Here is an 18,781-nt window from a genome sequence, read left to right on the forward strand (position 1 = left end):
AGTGGCATGGTGGTGGGTTTTAACTTCTGAACATTATATAATAGAGATAGAGGGAAGAATGAAGGATGTAGGGTAGTTGGTCTGGTCCCAAGTATTCCTCTCTCCTGCTGCCACCTTCTGAATTTCTTTCCATGCCACTGGTATCAGTCTCCTTATGGACAACCAGGACCCAGTGGAAGTAATTTGGTGTTATTTCCTAATCAAGGAACTATAGGAGATGGTGACTCTCCATTCTGATTCCAAACTCTCTCTAATTCATTAATCACACCCACTCTCCACAGCCCCATATAAAATCCTAGGTAGCAGGGCGGTGGTGGTGCATGCCTTTAATCCCAGCAACTGGGAGGCAGAGGCAGGCAGATCTCTGTGAGTTTGAGACCAGCCTGGTCTACAAGAGCTAGTTCCAGGACAGACTCCAAAGCTACAGAGAAACCCTGTCTCGAAAAACAAAACAAAACAAAAGGAAACAAACAAACAAAAAAAATCCCAGGTAGACCAGAAGGCCTTCCCTTTGAGCCTGTTAGAGAATAGACAGTTCCTCACCTCAGTCCTGTAGCTTATATTTCTTCCAATCCAGAGAACCATGAAAATATTATGTTAAGGGACATCTTCAGTCCTGTCCCCTTTCACACAATGGCCTAGATTTAGGTGACTCAGAAGTCTAGAAGATTCTGGCAGTATTCATACAGAACAAGTCTATTGATTAATCCAAGACCCAAGATAGCACACATCAACCCAAGTCTCAGAGAAACAAAATAATTTAAAAAGGCAACCTTAGTCAGGTTACAGAACAAAACAGATGAGCAAGAGTCACCCCCAAATCTGACTAGGAGGCCTTCCAGAAATGGACAACTTTTTGAAATGCTTGTCGAAAGTCTTTGTTGAACACAGTGTAGATAATGGGATTGATGAGGGAGTTTAAATAACCTAGCCAAGTGAAGAAGTCAAAGAGGGCTGGGTCGATCCAACAGGAGTCCCTGCAGATGGGGAGAACCAGGGAAACCACAAAGAAAGGCAGCCAGCAGATGATAAAGGCCCCCAGAATGATGCCCAAGGTCTTAGTGGCTTTCCTTTCCCGGGCTGCAGAGATCCTCTTGCGTTCTAGGATGCTATCTGCAAGCTTCATTTTCACCTGGTTGAAAAAGAGAGGGGAGCCCACTGTGTGTGAGTGGCTCTCGTGGAGGCTGGGGTTGAGCGAGCAGAGTGAAGAGCCCGCAGAGCCTGTGATAAGCTGTGCCGTGGTGAAGCGCTTCCCATAGACGGATGGTGGGTTCAGGATGCGACTCCGGGCAGCCACATATATGCGGCCATACAGGATAATGAGCAAGATGGATGGGATGTAGAAGGCCCCACAAGTGGAGTAGATGGTGTAAGAGATCTGAGATGTGTTCACCAGGCAGTCAGACATCTCCTCATGAGCTGTGGCTTGCCGCCAGAAGAGCGGTGGGATGGAGATACAGATGGAGATGGCCCAGACTGCCGCTATCATGGCCGCTGCGTGCCCCGCTGTCCTGCGTTTGCTGTATTCCAGGGCATCAGTGATGGCCCAGTACCTGTCCAGAGCAATGACACAGAGATGCAGGATGGAGGCCGTACAGCATGTGATGTCAGAAGACACCCAGATGTCACACAGGATTTGGCCAAAGTTCCAGGTGCGGGTAGTGGTATAGGCTATGCTGATGGGCATGACCAAGATAGAAACTAAGAGGTCGGTGGTGGCCAAGGAGCCAATGAGATAATTGGCAGGGGTGTGGAGCTTCTTGGTGAGTAGGATGGTGGTAAGTACAAAGCCATTGGAGAGTACAGTGGCCAGTGTGATGACGGAAAGGACAACTACAAGGGAGATTTTGAGTGCCTGCAGGACCTGTGGGTCCCAAGTCCCTGTAGTATTCAGGGATCTGTTGGAGGCCTCCTGGGAAAGGCCTTCTATGGACTGGTTTGGCAAAGACATACTCAGTGTTGCTCTCTTTCCACAGACTTCTACACACACGGCTCCCTCCTTCACTGTTGTCCCACCCAAAGAGCAAGGTCATCCTTCGGCTGCACAATTGTGGAGGCCATACATCAGAACAGAGCACAGCAAAAAAGACCTCAAGGCATGGCCAGGAAAGAACCACTAGCTACTTCTGGAAGAAGACAAACCCATAGGCATCTTTGGGTTCTGGATCCTTTCCTAGCAGATGTTCCATCTCAGGGGACACCTGATGATTTGTTAGACAATTACCAGGGTCTCACAGGAGGACAGGCAGAGTGCTGGGGTTTTCCTTGCCCTTGGCATTCTAGCTCTTTTCAAAACATAAGACTTCAACATATTGAACAGAAACTTTAACATTTCCTTGTTCGTACTTAGAGAAGATTCTGGATATCATGTCACTTCCAGAGAGCTTTTAAAGCTGGAGACAAGAAGCTGCAGCTGGTTCAGAGGTGTGCCATCCACAGCTCCATTTTCCCAGGCTCCTCCCGACAAAGTCATGAGTCCTCAGTGTTGGTTCTATCCTGCTGGCGGCTTCCGAGTCTGACCAGACAAAACATTCCCGTTACCAAGACTCAAAGAATGCATGAGCTAGGAGAAGGCAAAACCGACGGACGGGTCACCGCTGGTTCACGGAGATGGAGACACATTCAGAAGCCCTGAGGTTTGAGAAAAAAAGAAAAAGAAAAGAAAAGCAGGGATCAGATTCTACAAGGAGGACCCTGAAATGGTAGGATGAAAAGGATACTGCTTTATGCTGTCCCTGGTGCTGTGAACTTGACTTTCTCAAAATGGGGCACACGGCAGCGGTGGTATGCCCCACCCACACAATTCCCAGGGGGGACAGAGTGTCCTAGCTGTTGGAAGTATCACAAGCACATGAAGTCAGCGCTGTAAAGTGAATCAGAAAACGTCACTCTGTTTATGCAGCAGTGAAAGCTAAACAAAACCAAACTGGGCCTGGGGGCAAGAAAGAACACCATATTGTCACCACGCGTTGTCTGAGGGGGGAGGGTGACTTACTACCACTCATCTGACTTTCCAAATTTCCTAGCGTCAGCACAAATGACTTTGCAGGGGAGGGAGAAAGGGGACGGTGGTGTTTTTTTGAGACATGGTCTCATGTAGCCCAAGTTGACTTTAAATTCACTCTGTTGTCTAGGATGACTTTGAACTCTTGATCCCTTGTCTCTACTTTTTAAATTGTAGGATTACAGACGCCCACCATCATGCCTGGTTCCTGACTGATTCTTTTTTTTTTAAATTTATTTACTTATTTTTATTATATATACAGTGTTCTGTCTGCATATTTGCCTGCACACAAGAAGAAGGCACCAGATCTCATGATAGATGGTTGTGAACCACCATGTGGTTGCTGGGAATTGAACTCAGGACTTCTGGAAGAGCAGTCCAGTGCTCTTAACCTCTGAGCCATCTCTCCAGCTCCACCCCCGCCCCCAACTGATTCTTAAAACAAACAAAACCTATAATGAGCCATGAATAGTGGCACATGCCATTAATCCCAGCACTCAGGAGACAGAGACAGAGTTTTGTGAGTTTGAGGCCAACCTGATTAGCAAGTTCCAGGCCAATAAGGACTGCATAGTAAAATCCTGTCTCAAAAAACAAAACAAAAACAACAAAAAACCTACAACAAAATGTTTCTTTTTTGGGGGGGACGATTCGAGACAGGGTTTCTCTGTAGGTTTGGAGACTGTCCTGGAACTCTCTTTGAAGACCAGGCTGGCCTTGAACTCACAGAGATCTGCCTGCCTCTGCCTCCCGAATGCTGGGACTAAAGGCCTGTGCCACTACTACCCGGCAATAAAACATTTCTTATGAAGTAAAAAAAGTTAACTGCTGGCATTCGGGTATTGTGAGGCAGGTGCAAGGTGAGAGCTCTAAGGACCCCAGTGGTTTGAAGCTAGTGTCATCTGTCTGAATAATGGCTTCACTGAGAACTGCATGGCCATGGCTGGAACGATGGTGTGTAAAGTGGCAGACTATGTCTGGAGCAAGGACTTCCAGGACTATCTCATGAGTACACACTTCTGGAGCCCAGTTGCTGTCTGTGATCTCCCCATTGCTCTTGTCAATGGCATGAAGAAGTCTCCAGGGATTATCAGTGGGTGGATGACTTTAACTGTCTATTGCTATGAGATTTGCCTACAAGGTACAACCTGGAATCTAGCTTCTGTTTGCATGCCCTGTAACAAATGAAGTAGATCAGCTCATTCAGGGGGGCGGCTTATTAGCTATGAGATGAGTAAGCAGCTGCATAGCAATGCAAGGATCAGATCTAGAAAAGGGACAGGGCCTGCTGGGTGGTGGTGGCCCATGCCTTTAATCCCAGTGCTCAGGAGGCAGAAGCAGGTGGATTTCTGTGAGGCCAGCTAGGTCTACACAGCAAGTTCCAGGACAGCTGGCTCTACACAGAGAAACCCTGTTTTTTGTTTTTTTTTTTTGTTTTTTTTTTTTTTTTTAAAAAAAGACACTGCTGTGAGCCACAGATCACATCAACATAAATCGTCTTGCTGAGGGGAAAACACAGAATGCTATCTTTAATAACCATGCCAACATTATAGAATAGGTGAGAGTCCCTAGACCAACTCTCTATTGCCTTATCAATGCTAAAATTTATTTGTCTTCATCAAATAGTTCAAAATATACAACTAATTTAATAATTGTGAATGATGGTTTTACCTGTAGTAATGCATAGTAATATGTATGTTATCTATTGGGATTTGTGTAATAAAAATGTAAGGGAACAAAATTTTATAATTATAAGCACTCACAAACTCAAAATTCTTGACTTTTTTTTTAAAAAATGACTATAGTATATCCTTCAGTGGGCATGTTTACACATAATTTCCCCTAGTAACAAGAACCAGTAATTTCCATGATTTGTAGATGCAGATCTGTAATTTAATGGCAATAAATGATTTAAATATTTGTTTTTTTAAAAAAAAGTTAACTGCTAAATTTTAAATCCTTGAGCACTTTTCATGATAGAAATTCATCTCCAGAGAAAGAATTCAACTTTATAAATGGAAACAGGATGTTTGGCCCCGTGGGTTAGTTGGTTTGATTTTAAGGTTTATTATTTTTTTATTTATTTGAGAGAGAGAGAGTGTGTGTGTGTGTATGATGTGTATCCATGTATATACACATCTGTGTAGAATTCAAGCATTCCTGTGCTACAGTGTGTGTGATTGTGAGGACAACCTCAGGTGTCAGTCTTCAACTTCCACCTTGTTTCTGAGACGCCATCTCTCTCTCCTTAGTCGTTTTTGCATGAGGCAGACTCACAAGCTTCAGAGGACTTGCCTCTTTTTATCTCCCATCTCGCTGTAGGAGCTGCTGCACCTGCTTTGATGTGTGTTCTGACATGTGTGTCTGCTCTACATAGTGAATCCCAGGCCAGCCGGGGCTACTCAGTGGGACCCTGTCTCAAAAAAAAACAAAACAACCACAATAACAAAAAGCATCCTATCATCCCAGTGCTTTGCAGGTGGAGGTAGGAAGATTAGGCCAGCCTCAGTTATATTGCAAGTTTGAGGTCAGTTTAGGTTACATGAGACCCTGTCTCCAAGAAAGGAAGGGAGGAAGGGAGGGAGGAAAAAATAATCCCCCCAAACAACCCTAAATGCTAACTTGAAAACATATCCCAAATTTGCAAGATATTATTATTATTATCATCATTATTACTACGACTACTGTTTGGAGGCATGGTCTTACTATCTAGCCCTGGCTGGCCTAGAATTCATAATATAGACCAAGCTGGTCTGAACTCACAGACAAGAGCCAGCCTTTGCCTCCCCGGTACTGGGTTAAAGGCACACCCAGTCTGTTATTGTTATTATTATTATTAATGGCATTCTTGCTACGCTAGAGGCACTGAGCTAGTACAGGGTCTGAGTCATCCAACCTGTCCGGTGGGTGATAGATCCTCCAACTTATAAATTGGCCAATGGGTGTTCAGAGAGGTGATGTCACCCAGCTGGAAGTAGAAGGACTGAGTCCAGAGCTCTCCAAATCTCTATCCTTCTTCAAATTTTGCAATCCAGGAAGAAAAGCCTCAAGGCACAGGTATGGCCCCAGGGGCAATAAGTGACAAAACAATTCTCCTGCCTCCTCCTGCCCTGGGCTCCATTCCAAGTCTGCAGCTGCTTTTCCTTCCTACAGCTCACAGGGAAGATGTGAAGTCAGATTGGATCCTTAGGAATTTTCTTGCCTGCAGACAGCCGAGGTGGACTTGCTACTGTCATGTCCCACAGCAGGCTGGTGTGCCTGCCCCACACACTCAGGTGGCTCCAGACATTCCAGCAACTCCCTGCAGGAAGAGTCATGGGCTGGGAAAGTAGAAAGGCTGGTAGGCAGGCAAGCCCTCAGTGACATCTTGGGAAGAGGGACAGAGACAAAGGAGATGGCCTTTGTTGGGGGCTTGCCCTGGAACTTTTCAAGGAAGTGACATCATGCTAGAGCTTTAGGTTTTCCTTTTTCCTTCCTGAATCTTGGGAGACTTGTCCTTAACCCTTTCACCTTTTGAGGCACAGACTACAGAACTACAGACAACTGCTTTTCTCCATCACAGCTCACATAACAAAATAGGGACACAAATAAGGATGACCATCAGATGTTGCTTTCACCCAGGAGGTGAGGGAACAATTTTTGGTGTTTTATTTGTTGTTGTTGTTTGTTTGTTTGTTTTTTGAGACAGAGTTTATCTGTGTAGCCCTGGCTGTCCTGGAACTTGATCTGTAGACCAGGCTGGCCTTGAACTCACAGAGATCCACCTGCCTCTGCCTCCTGAGTGATGGTGTTAAAGGTGCGCACTACCACCTCCAGGCTTGAGGAAACAATTTTTAATCTGATCAAGCTGGTGTGTGAGCAGGTGAGATCATAAGAAGTGTCACCACCTGAGAGTAAGCTGGAAAGGCCCCGTAGACACACGAATGTCACACGAATGATGTGATGAGCACCACAGAGAGGACCTATGCTCCCATTTCTATGCATGCTTGCTCAATGGACAGACAAACGTCTATGTTCACAAGCTCATGGGAACATGAATGGTGTTGGTTGTTGGTGGTCCCACCTCTAAGAGCAAACAACCAGAAAGAAATGAATTAACCCTCAATGGGGAGACCAGCCCATCCCCAACACAGAGGTCTATAGTGTCCTACTTTTTCATTTCATTTCATTTTGTGTGTGTGTGTGTGTGTGTGTGTGTGTGTGTGTGTGTGTGTGTGTGTGTGTGTGTTTGTGTGTTGAGACAGAATCTCACTGCCTTACCAGGACTTTGCGTATGGTAGGTAAGCACTCTTTATTCTTTAATCTGCATACATACATAGATATGTATATACACATATACATACATATATACACATACTACTTTGTAGGAAATAACATATTTGTAAATAAAGGAAAACAATCTGAAGAGAGTAGCATCAATAGAGAAAAAAGCTAATTGAGAAGGGGGGAATAGAATTGCCTGGGGAAAGGAAGAAGCCCCACCCTTGGGTGTCCATGAGTGTCCTCCTCCCAGGACCTTCACTTGTGCCGTTCAATCTTCTCCCGGTTAAGTCAATTCAAATGGGCCCAGCAGGCCCTGGAAAGTCACACAAGACAGATTGTTCAGAAGTCTCTTTACATCCTGGCCCCTCCTTGCCTGTCAATTAGAGCAACACCACTTTTCTCCCAGAATTCTTCTGTGGTTTCAGCAAAGTCAGGACACCCTTGGTAGAGAGACTGGCTCCCAGCAGGGCTCCTCTCCACCCTTAACCTAATCTTCCTGCCCCTTTTCCTTTCTGAAGGGTCTTTAACCGAGTCATAAAACCTGCCAGAAACAAAGCCGATGTGTGACTCTAATGGATCTGCAGAAGCCAGTCTCAACCTTTTAGAGCAAGGGAGAAAAATCCAGGTTTTTCTGATCAAAGATTTGTTGCAGTAGAATAAATCTCCCACAGAGGAATTCATGTCTGTTTTTTATGTGGGAGCGTGTTGTACGGATGAGTGAACCCCGGACAGGGAAACAGCTCTCCACAAATCTGAGCACTTTCCGTTTTACAAAGGCCTCCACAGCTGTTATCTGATTCTGCTCCCCATTCTGTGTGGGACCTCCTACAGGCAGAACCCCTCTCTACCCAGAAAATCAACCTACCACGCATGCCTCCTAGAGATGGAGTGAAGGTTAAATGTAATAATGAATATGATCTAGACAGAAAAGTCTTCCCATGGCTATGGCTCTCCCTCCCTTCTTCCCTCCCTCTTTCTCTCTCTCCCCCTCCCTCTCTTCCTCTCCTCCCTCTCTCTTTGTATGTGTGAAAGTGCTAATTTTAAGCTTTAATCATTATCTTGAGAAACAAATAAATCAGTTTCCAGGTTCAATCTCTTAAATTATAAAATATGGAAAATGGGGCTGGAGAGATGGCTCAACATTGAAGAGGAGTCCACTTTGGAACCCAGAAACCACATCAGACAGCTCACAACTTTGGCCTCCTCAGGTACCTGCACTCCTGCGAGTACACGCCCCCCCCCCATACAATTAAAATAAAAATCTTTAAAAAAATTGGAAACTATTTGTTGGGCATGCTGACCTTTAGTCTTAACACTTGGCACACAGAGGCAGGCAGATTTCTGTCAGTTTGAGGCCAGCTTGCTATATAGAGTGAGTTCCAGGGCAGCCGGGGATCTGTAGAGAGATCCTGTCTCAAAAACAAAACAAAACAAAAACAAAACAAAAAAACACACACACAAAACAAAAACAAAACAAAACAAAAAACCCAAAATCTGGAAAATAGAAAGGAAAGATAGACACTTTCTTTCTTTCTTTCTTTCTTTCTTTCTTTCTTTCTTTCTTTCTTTTTCTTTGCATTGTGTATCCCAGGAGGGCCTTAAAATCATTATGTAGCCATGTGCCCTGTTTGTGTGACCCTGGGCCAACCCAGGCTAAGCAAGCATTCTACCAACTGAACTACATCCCCAGTCCCAATAGGCAGATCCTTGGCCTAGCACCTCCAGGCCTGTCTGCCCAACAAGCATGAGAAGAGGCTTGGGGCTAGAGCTCAGAAGCAGAGGACTTGCCTGGAATACAGGATGTCCTGGGGTGGATCCCAGCACTGAAAAATAAAAAGCATGCATGAATGTCCACCAAAAGATGCAAGATGCATGCACAAGTTGTTCCCAGGAACTCACTATTTCTAACAACTCTAAATGGAATCTACCTAAAGGGACAGCAGAAGTGATAAATGACTGTGGAATATCCATTCAGCACACAGTATGTCAGAGAATGACCCCAGACAACCACATTAGGTCAAGAAGTAGCCAGATACCAGCTGCAATGGGACTGTATAAAGTTCTCCAGCCTGCAAAGTGATCCCCTTTACTGGTCTCCCACTAACCTGTTTTAATCCCCCTGCAGTGACTTGCAGTGAGACGACTAGAGGGCAGAAAAGTCTGTCATGATAGTTGAGACACTTGGCTGGGTTTAGAATGTGAACCTTAATAGGAGGGACCTCTGGGGGCAACATATGTTTTGTTTCTGGAACTGTGAAAATTCACCAGGCCATGTGCTTGGGTTTGGGGAATATTTGCTTTTACACCTCCCCAAACTAGTGAATATCAGTTAGATGCCAAATGGCCGAAAGAGCATCCAAGGCACCAGTTCTATAGGTCACAGGTTGACCTCAGGCTCATCAGTTGAACTTCTATGCTATTTCTTCCTATAGGAAATGAAGATAATAGAGGCCCCAGCACCACACAGCTAGCTGCTGTGTGTGATTGAACTGTGTCAGGGTGGAAAGTGTCAGGTGCCTAACAAATACTCCATCAACTGTAACCACTGTGCGCCCCCCCCCTCCAAGTTATCTGCTGCCCTCCATGCTTTCGACGCTCAGAGTCACTCTGGTCGTAAAATACAACATGGAACGTCCCAGAAATAAACAATTCCTACGTTGTAAATCGTGCCTCGTTCTGAGCAGATAATAAAATCTTCTACAGTCCTGTTTAGACTGGCCCAGAGGTGAGTCATCCTTTGCTTGGTAGAGCCAAGCCGCACACGTGTGTGAGCTCAGTACCTGCCCATTAGTCACCCAGGAGCTGTCTCCACTACAGACCCGCTGTTCTGTTCTCACAGCACTTGTGTTCAGGAGTCCTTTATGTGGCTAGAACTTAACATTGGTGCCTCTGTCATTCACCTGGTTCCTTCTCACCACTTAGGCATCTAGGCATTATATCACCTTGCATCATTACAAAAAGGTGATTGGATGGGGGTGTGTTATAGTCACATTAACTTAGAAAAAAATTTTTGAGAGGTCTCAACTCACTATGTAGCTCTGTCTTGGGACTGGCTATGTCAACCAGGCTGTCCTTGAACACAGAGATCACCTGCCTCTCCAGAATCTTCTTTTCAACTAACTATCTGACCATATCACACCTCTGAAACCCCTCTGGGGCTTCCACGGCCGGCACTTTCACTGCTTTGTTTAAAAGACCCACCATGAAGAATCCCTTCCACTTCTAACGTGTTCTTGACACAGTTTGCTGTTATCTCAATGCTCCAGCAATGCATAGCTGCTTGTTTTTGTAGCAGGGCTATCTTCTGCTGTGACCCTGTGTCCTCCTATGCTTGGAAAGTGTCATCTCTTCTGCCCTCTAGTTGTCTCACTGCAAGTCACCCTTTGGGACTATGCTGAGACATACTTGTGATGTCTTTCCTAACCTGCCTGCCCTAGGCAGCCCAGGTGCCCCTCCCCCGAGGGCCTACCACCATCCCTTCTCCACACGAATTCCTTGAGGACAGGGGCTTGGTCTTATTCCACCTGTGACTCTGGCAAGAGACAAATAAATAAATGTACATGTTGATGGGGGGGGGGCAGTGGGAGGGCTGGGGAGCACCCAGAGAGATGGCTCAACGCTAAAGGGCCTTTGCTCTTAACCCAGGTTGAGTTCCCAGCATCCATGTTAGACAACTCGCAAATGCCCTAACTCCAGCTCCAGGCCATCCAATGCCTCTGAACCTCCTTGGGCCCCTGCATTCACAGGCACATCCCCACACACAGACAGGCAATAAAAATTAACCTTTAAATGTTTATGCCAAGACGGTGATCAGGTGGGGAGTAGCCTTAAGAACAGGGCCTGGCAGAGGCAGGGGTCCTAGGCTTTAGCTTGGCTCTGCCACTATCTCTGTGTAACCATAAGTCACTTCCTTCTTTGGCTCTCAGTTTCTCAAACTTCAAAGAGTGTTGGGCCAAATTAGAGACTCCCCCAGGGAGTATCAGAAGCACCTAGGGAGGCTTTGTAAAACAGAAATGGCTGGGACTGAGCACAGGCCTGTGTAACCCCAGCTGCTCCGGAGGCTAAGGCAGGGAGATCAACAAAATAATCCAGGGCCAGTGGTGGTGGCTCACACCTTTATTCCCAGAACTCAGGGTCGGGGGTGGGCATGGCAGAGCCAGGCAGATCTCTTGCCTTCAAGGCCAGCCTGGTCTACAGTGTGAGTTCCAGGACAGCCAGGTCTACATAGAGGAACCCTGCCTTGAAAACAAACAAACAAACAAATAAGTTCAAGCTATGTCTGGATGACAGAGTGAGTTTAAGGCCAGCTTGGGCAACTGAGTGAGACACTGTTTCCCAAAATAAAAAAAGGAAAAAGAGTGATGGAGAATCAACTCAAGGGTAGAATGCCTGCTTTTGAGAGGTCTTGGGTTTGAATTCCAGCATGAGGGGTGGGGGACTGAAATGAAACAAACAAACAAAACAACCCCTGGGGGAGAGCCCAGGCACTGCAATTTCTAAAAATTCCTCAAGTGTTTCTACAGTGTGGCCCAGCTGGGGTGACGTCCAGATACCATCAACACTGATGGCTGCAGATTGATAAAATGTCACACACAGGAGAGACCTGTTTTCAGGGCCTTTGAACCAGTTAGAGAAGTACAGTTCAAGCCTCCCTCTTCTTGGTTTTGGACTGGGTTGTTACGAGCCCTCGTCAGGCCAGAGGCCACTGTGAGCAAGCCACAGCACTGCTTAGAAGCAAGAGCCTTTGTCACTGGTGGTTTGGTGAATTCCTTTGAGTGTGGGAGCCTGGGCAGCAAGGTCTGAAACTCCCTCCACCAGCCCCTAGTCCTGCCCTTGAGGCAAGGTCAGCATACCATTTACAGATGAAGAAACGGAGTGGGGGAAATGAGCAGCTCAAGTCCATGCATGCATGGCACAGCTGGATTGAGATCCTCAGCCCAGAACTTTAGAAGACTCAGTATGAAAGTCACTGAGGGCTTAAAATGTAGATACTGAGACAGGTCTTGAGTGCAAAAAGAACACCTGGAATCCCAGCACTTTTGAGGTTGAGGCAGGAAAATACAGAGTTGGAGAATAGCCTAGGCAACACAGTGAGATCCTGTCTCAACACACACACACACACACACACACACACACACACTCACACACACATAAACACACACTCACACACACACACACAGAAACACACAGACACACAGACACACACACACACACACACACACACACACACACACACTCACACACACATAAACACACACTCACACACACAGAAACACACAGACACACAGACACACACACACACACACACGCACGCACGCACGCACGCACGCACACACACACACAGGTTGGACAGTGCAGCCCCAGAACCAGAAATTGTTGACAGGCTGCTATCGCCCCCTAGAGGTCACTTTGGGATTTTGTTCTCAGAGAACTGCATTGCATTTCTGGCCAGGGCGGGTGGGGCAGACAAGGAGAGCCATAAGGAGAGCTTGCCAGCATTGCGCTGAGCTGTCCCTACAGACTCTGGTTATCACAATCCTTTCTGTTGTGTTTTCCAGGGGGAGGAAACTGTAGCTCGGATGAAACATTAGAACCGGGATTTGGGGATGCCTGGCTCCGTGCTGCATCCCTTCTAAGAGGCGTGAAAGCCTAGTTCTCCGTTCTCTTCCCACAAACTGCTTTTCAGTACAGGTCTGCAAACATACAAGGCCTTCTTAGCCAGGCCTAGTGGCTCATGCCTGTCACTCCGGCGCTTGGGAGGCTGAGGCAGCTTGAAGCCAACCTGGGCTACACAGCAAGACCTTTATCTAAGAAAAAGAAGAAAGTAGGAAAGGGGATGCAAGGGAACGGGAGGGGAGGGGAGGGGAGGGGAGGGGAGGGGAGGAAACTTTACTCTAGTACTTTCTCCTAGCAGGACATTCTCCCACCAGGCGTGTATGGTACATGATTAACATCTTTGTTCAGCACTTGGCACAGCCCAGAGGAAAAGGGGAAGTGGCGCTCACAGTATGTCTCACACTTGGCTGTGCCTGGAGCAGGTCTGAGAGCCTGCCTGGCTTGCTGCAGGTGAGAAGGCTGGGACCAGGCTGCACAACACACACTGAGCATGTGCACAGGCAATGGGGAGTTGTGGGGAGGAAGGAGGTGGACACAGCACAGTCACACCAGCCCTGGGATTTGCAAAAGACCTAGGTGATCATCCTATCCAGCTCCCTTGTGACGCTGACAAGGGGGCAGGCTCAGAAAGGGTGGGGCTCTTCACAAGTCACACAGTGACAGGTGCAGATAGAGTCTCCAGACCCCCAGACTCTCACTTGGAGAGTGAACCTGAAACAAAGGGTGGACTCAGGGACCCTTCTGACTGGCTCTTGCCAAATGCTTCTGACGTTTTGAAGCCCCTCCCCCACCGGCAGGGGCAACTGTAAAAGCAGACAGACGGCCAGCCATACAGACCTTTTGAACGCACCTCTTCGTCTGGACTTAGCCTGCCTCCTCTCCTCACCCCCAGATGCCGCACCTCTCGATCTCCAGAGAGCATTCGAGCTCAGGGAGTGAGTCTACTCTTTGGGGCTGAAGAGAAGCTGCCTTCTCCAACATGGGTAAACAAGATACTAAGAGCAGGGATCTATTTCCTAGAAGCCAAACAGGGAATTGTGGTGTTGAAGGCATTTGAACCCACTAGCCACCATTTGCTTTCCCAGCTGGGAGGCACAGGGCAGCAAGCGATTAGGAGTTAACACAGCTTTGGAGGAAGGTAGCCCGTGGAATCAGACAGACAGCTTGCTTTCCAGCGCTGTGATCTTGGGTAAGTTACTCAGTCTTGCTGTGCCCATTCTCATTCAATAACGCCCTGAGAATGTGGACAACACCTATCTGACACTGATCTTAGGAGACTCCCGAAAAACACTTTGGGTTCACGGAATGACAGTGGTGAGAGGAGGATGGCAGGATACGTGCCAGGAGCCAGGGAAAGCAACGGGGACAGATAATGGGCTGTCACCCTGAGACCCCACTCGGTGAGTGGCTTGGAAGCACAGGACTGAAGCTTGGAGAACACGTGCCTGTAGTCGCTGCAACTTCTTTTCACTTCCTGCCATTTACCTTTGCCATGAAGAAGCCAGTCCTTCCCCTCAGCCCCCACCTTATGTGGGCTCTTTGAAGCCCCACCTCTTGGCTGAGGCCTGTGTGAAGACAGTGGTTCTTTTCCTTCTTTGAGAGTTCCCACAGGTCTCTCCCACTACCCAGAATGCCTTCAGTTTTTATTGTTTAAAATCTTTATTGTATGTGGGTGATGATTGTGTGGTATGTGTATGTGTGTAGCAGCCAAATGGGGATACTCTCTTCCTCATTTCCTTGAGACAGGGTCTTCAGAGGTCACCCTTTAGGTCAGTCTGGCTGACCTTCGAGCTCCCAGGATCTGCCTATCTCTGCTCCCCAAATGCTGGGGTTACAGGTGTGCATAGTGCTGCCCAGCTTTTTGACATGGGTGCTGGGAACCTGAACTCAGGTCTTCAGGCTTGTACAGCAGTCCTCAGTACCCACTGAGCCATCTCCCTCCCCTCCAAAGAATGCTTTCTGCAAGTTTCTCTGGAACCCAGAGTAGAATTGATCACTCCCTGCTCTCTGTTGTCCTCACAAACTTCCCGTGTCCACATGTGTGGTGGAGCCCATTGTCTTTTCCCTAGCCACCGTCAGCACAAGCTGCTCCATCTCCCCTTTGTGAAACTTCCTCTTTCCTCTGTGCCAACCCATCCTAACACAGAGCCCACCGCACTATGCAATGCTCAGCCCGTCCCTAACACAGAGCCTGTCTCGCTCTGCAATGCAGAGCTTCTGTGTCTCTCTTCTCCCCACAAGATAGAGCAGGGCTTGGCTTTCATAGATGAACATTTGGAGTTGATACAGGTGATCAATAAAAATTTACTCAAAGAATGGATGAAAGAATAAGACAATTTTATGCTTCTTAGACCTGTTCCCTCATCTCTCATAATCCGAATGCCTTTGGGTGATTCTAACTGAAGGTCCTATAGGAATTCCAAATTCAGTCAAGTCCTCTCACCCAGACTATGACTTGGCTGTCCTGCATCTGCTGATCGAACCCAGGGCCTTGTGGATGCGAGATAAGCACTCTACCATGGAGGTGCATCCTAGGCCTTGGTTTTTTGAGATGGGGTCTCACTATATAGCCCGGATTGACCTCACCCTGGACATCCTCATGCCTCTGCCTCCTGAGTGGCCTCACCTGGACATCCTCATGCCTCTGCCTACTGAGTGGCCTGACCTGGACACCCTCACGCCTCTGCCTACTGAGTGGTGGGCTTACATGTGTGCAGCATTAGGACCAACTTCTGTGTTAAATGTTTTGTTTGTTTGTTTGATTGATTGATTGATTGTTTCTGTCCGAGGACAACTTGTGAGTGTCACTTTTCTCCTTCTACCATGGTGTTCCCAGGGATCTAACTCAGGTCAACAGGCTTGGCAGTGACGGCCTTTACCCACTGAGCCATCTTGTCAGTTCCTCCTGATACTTTTTTGGACAGCGATTGAACTCAGTACACACACTAGGCAAGCACGCTGCAACTGAGCCCCAGCCCAGCACCCAAACTAAGAATTCTTTCTCCTGTTTTTCCCTGGCATTTAGCCGGCTATCGCATAAAAAGGAGGAAACCCAGACTCCCACCAGTCAACCGCACAGTGGAAAGCCTTGATCTTAACAGCCCAGGTGTCTCATATCCTTGCAGGTTCTGTGTTCTCTCTCCACATATTTGGGACATTCATTTGTGCTGGATTGGGCTGCTCTGTCTGTCTGCAGGCACATCTCCTCTACAGAGGCCACTTCCTCTAGGAAACCTGGGCAACTGCCATGAAATGCCACCCACTGCCGTATGAGTCATATATAGCACAGACCGGCTTTGACTAGCTAAGCCTGCCAGGGATGATCTTGAACTCTTGCCCTGACCTCCTGAGTGCTGGGATTTCAGATGCGCACCACTGGGGATCAAACAAGCACTCTACCCAGAGCCTGTGTAGCTCCAGCTCCAGCCTACAAATCTCTCTCCTTAAAGCCCTCTCCTGACTCCAAGTTTACTTGTGCCTCTTCCTGCCTATGGCTAGAAGCTCCTTGAAGATATGCCTAGTCCTTCCCCCACTCCAGTGCCTAGACCACTGGCAACCAATCTAGAAGAAGTCTTTCTATAAGGCTTAAACACACCCAGAAGAGACCAGCAGTACTGGTTAGAGTACTGACCTAGCATGCACAGGCTCTGGGTTTGCCCTTCCCCCATTCTCACACCTACACAGAAATAATAATAATAATAATAATAATAATAATAATTTATTATCAGTCTTCCTTCTCCCTTGTTTTCCTACTTTTTTTTTTTTTTTTTTTTTTTTTTTTTTTTTTTTTTTTTTTTGAGACAGGGTTTCTCTGTGTAACCTTGGCTGTCCTGGAACTCACTCTGTAGACTGGGCTGGACTGAAAATCAGAGATCCGCCTGCCTCTGTCTCCTGAGTACAGGGTTAAAGGTGTATACTACCACCACCACCTGCCTTTTTTTTTTTTTTTTGACAGAGTGTAATTATGTAGCTCAGGCTGGCCTCAAACTCAAGATCCAGCCACCTCTGCCTCCTGAGTGCTGGAATTGTAAGTCTAATGCACTGTTCCTGCCTTCTGCACCCTATAATACTCTATAATGGCCCCTGATCTTCGAGATAAATCCCAAATAAAATCCCAAACCCTCACCATGATCTACAGTCCCTCACCATCCATCCAGAACCCCATTACCTCTTTGGCCTAGGTTTCTATCTGCATTCACCCCCACCCCAGTCAGTACCAACACTTCTACCCACACACAGCAGCTCTCATCCATGTCACTCCTGTGCTCATTTGGGCACTTAAAACTAGCTGATGCTTTCCACTTATCTGTTTACTGGCCATCTCTGCACTCCACACCTCCGCCGTACCCACGTAACACACAGCTCTGTCTAGCTCATCACTGTATCCCCAGGGCCTGACTAGTGGCTGGCTGACAAGAAATGGATGGATTGTCAACCCAAGAGTGCTCTAGGCTGAAGATTCATCTACCTATGAGCCACGTGCATAGAGGTGGTAACAAAAGCCTGAGGGAGGTGACATCACCCAGGGAGAGGGTCTGCCATAAGTAGGGAAGAGGGCTTGGGTCACCAGAGCACCCAGTGTCTGGGCATAGGAAGATGAGCCTGCAACAAAACAAGCAAACAAAAAGAACAGCTGAGTGAGAAAGTTAAAGCAAATTTGGCTTCCTGGCTGCTGCTGCTGGCTGACCTTGGACTCTGTGGGCCCAATGGGAGCCATCTGTGTAATGAGGGTACCCTCTCAGGGCTGGGAATGACAGTCTCTGTGTATCTTTTCATGTTCACATCACCCTTGGCAAAAAGAACTGTCGTCCAGGCGAGAAGGGATCACAGCAGCCTCATTTGCCATCAGGCAGCTGGCAATGCCCAAGGAAGCATCTTTGTACTTCTGGCCTTGTAATTAAATGGGGAAGAGGGGAAGTCCAGGGTGCTACTGCTCCCACCTGCTGGCCTAGACGTCAGCTTCCCACAGAGTCCTGGTCTCTGTCTGTCAACCAGCCTAGCTTCTCAAATGACCAGCTTGCCGCTGTCATAAAAGGTCCCTTGCAGGGAGGGCTGAGACTCTAGTCAGTGTTGATGGGGTCCAGAGGAAAGCATAGACACAGACTCCACTAGAAAACACAAGGCAGTGGTTCTCAACCTTGCTAATGTTGTGACCCTTTTTTCTTCTCTTTCTTTCTTTCTTTTTTTCTTTTCTTTTCTTTCTTTCTTTTTTTTTTAAGTTTTGGTTTTTCGAGACAGGGTTTCTCTGTGTACCTTTGGAACCTATCCTGGAACTAACTCTTGTAGACCAGACTGGTCTTGAACTCACAGAGATCAGCCTGCCTCTGCCTCCCAAGTGCTGGGATTAAAGGCTTGTGCCACCACCGCCTGGCAGCTGTGACCCTTTAATATAGTCCCTCATGCTGTGTGACCCCCCCAGCCATAAAATTATTTTCATTGCTATTTCACAACTGTAATTTTGCTACTGTTATGAATCGTAAAGTAATTATATGTGTTTTCTGATGGTCTTAGGTGACCCTAATGGGTGGTGATCCTAATGGTCGTGACCCACAGGTTAAGAACCACCGCCATGAAGAGATTCCAAAGAGATCCAAGTCTGATAATTGCAAGACAGGGCAAGGAGAGCAGAGCTCCTGCTCGGGGTCAGATGTTATACTAAGCAATGATCCCATTTGATTTTGCAAAGCAAACCTGCAATGTGGGCGTTGCCAACCTTATTTCCTATAGGAGGGAACCAATTCTTGGAGAGGTCAACGGCTTTCCGGCAATCACACAGCTAAGTGGCCAGGGCTGGTTTACTAATGAAGCCAGCCTGATAATAATAGTACCTGGGTCTTAATTCCTGAACGTCCCCAAACCTAACGAGTCAAGGGGTTTGAGTCTTATATTCTTCAAGTA

The 18,781-nt window shown here is 47.2% G+C and overlaps 1 protein-coding gene and 1 pseudogene across 1 annotated transcript; one reads left to right on the forward strand and one right to left on the reverse strand.

Annotated features, from left to right (window-relative positions):
* Nucleotides 1-401: 401 nt before the first annotated feature.
* Htr1d (5-hydroxytryptamine receptor 1D) lies at nucleotides 402-2,762 on the reverse strand. The gene has a single exon (XM_027398992.2). The coding sequence runs from the start codon at nucleotides 1,949-1,951 to the stop codon at nucleotides 827-829; it is 1,125 nt and encodes a 374-aa protein (XP_027254793.1). The 5' UTR covers nucleotides 1,952-2,762; the 3' UTR covers nucleotides 402-826.
* Nucleotides 2,763-3,943: 1,181 nt separating this feature from the next.
* On the forward strand, nucleotides 3,944-18,559 carry LOC113839264 (annotated as a pseudogene).
* The last annotated feature ends 222 nt before the right edge of the window (nucleotides 18,560-18,781 follow it).

Source organism: Cricetulus griseus, chromosome 2 (assembly GCF_003668045.3).
Source record: "Cricetulus griseus strain 17A/GY chromosome 2, alternate assembly CriGri-PICRH-1.0, whole genome shotgun sequence".
Lineage (NCBI taxonomy): Eukaryota > Metazoa > Chordata > Mammalia > Rodentia > Cricetidae > Cricetulus > Cricetulus griseus.

Coding starts and splice junctions, on each gene's coding strand:
- Htr1d (XM_027398992.2), bottom strand. CDS start 1,951: ATGTCTTTGCCAAACCAGTCCATAGAAGGCCTTTCCCAGGAGGCCTCC.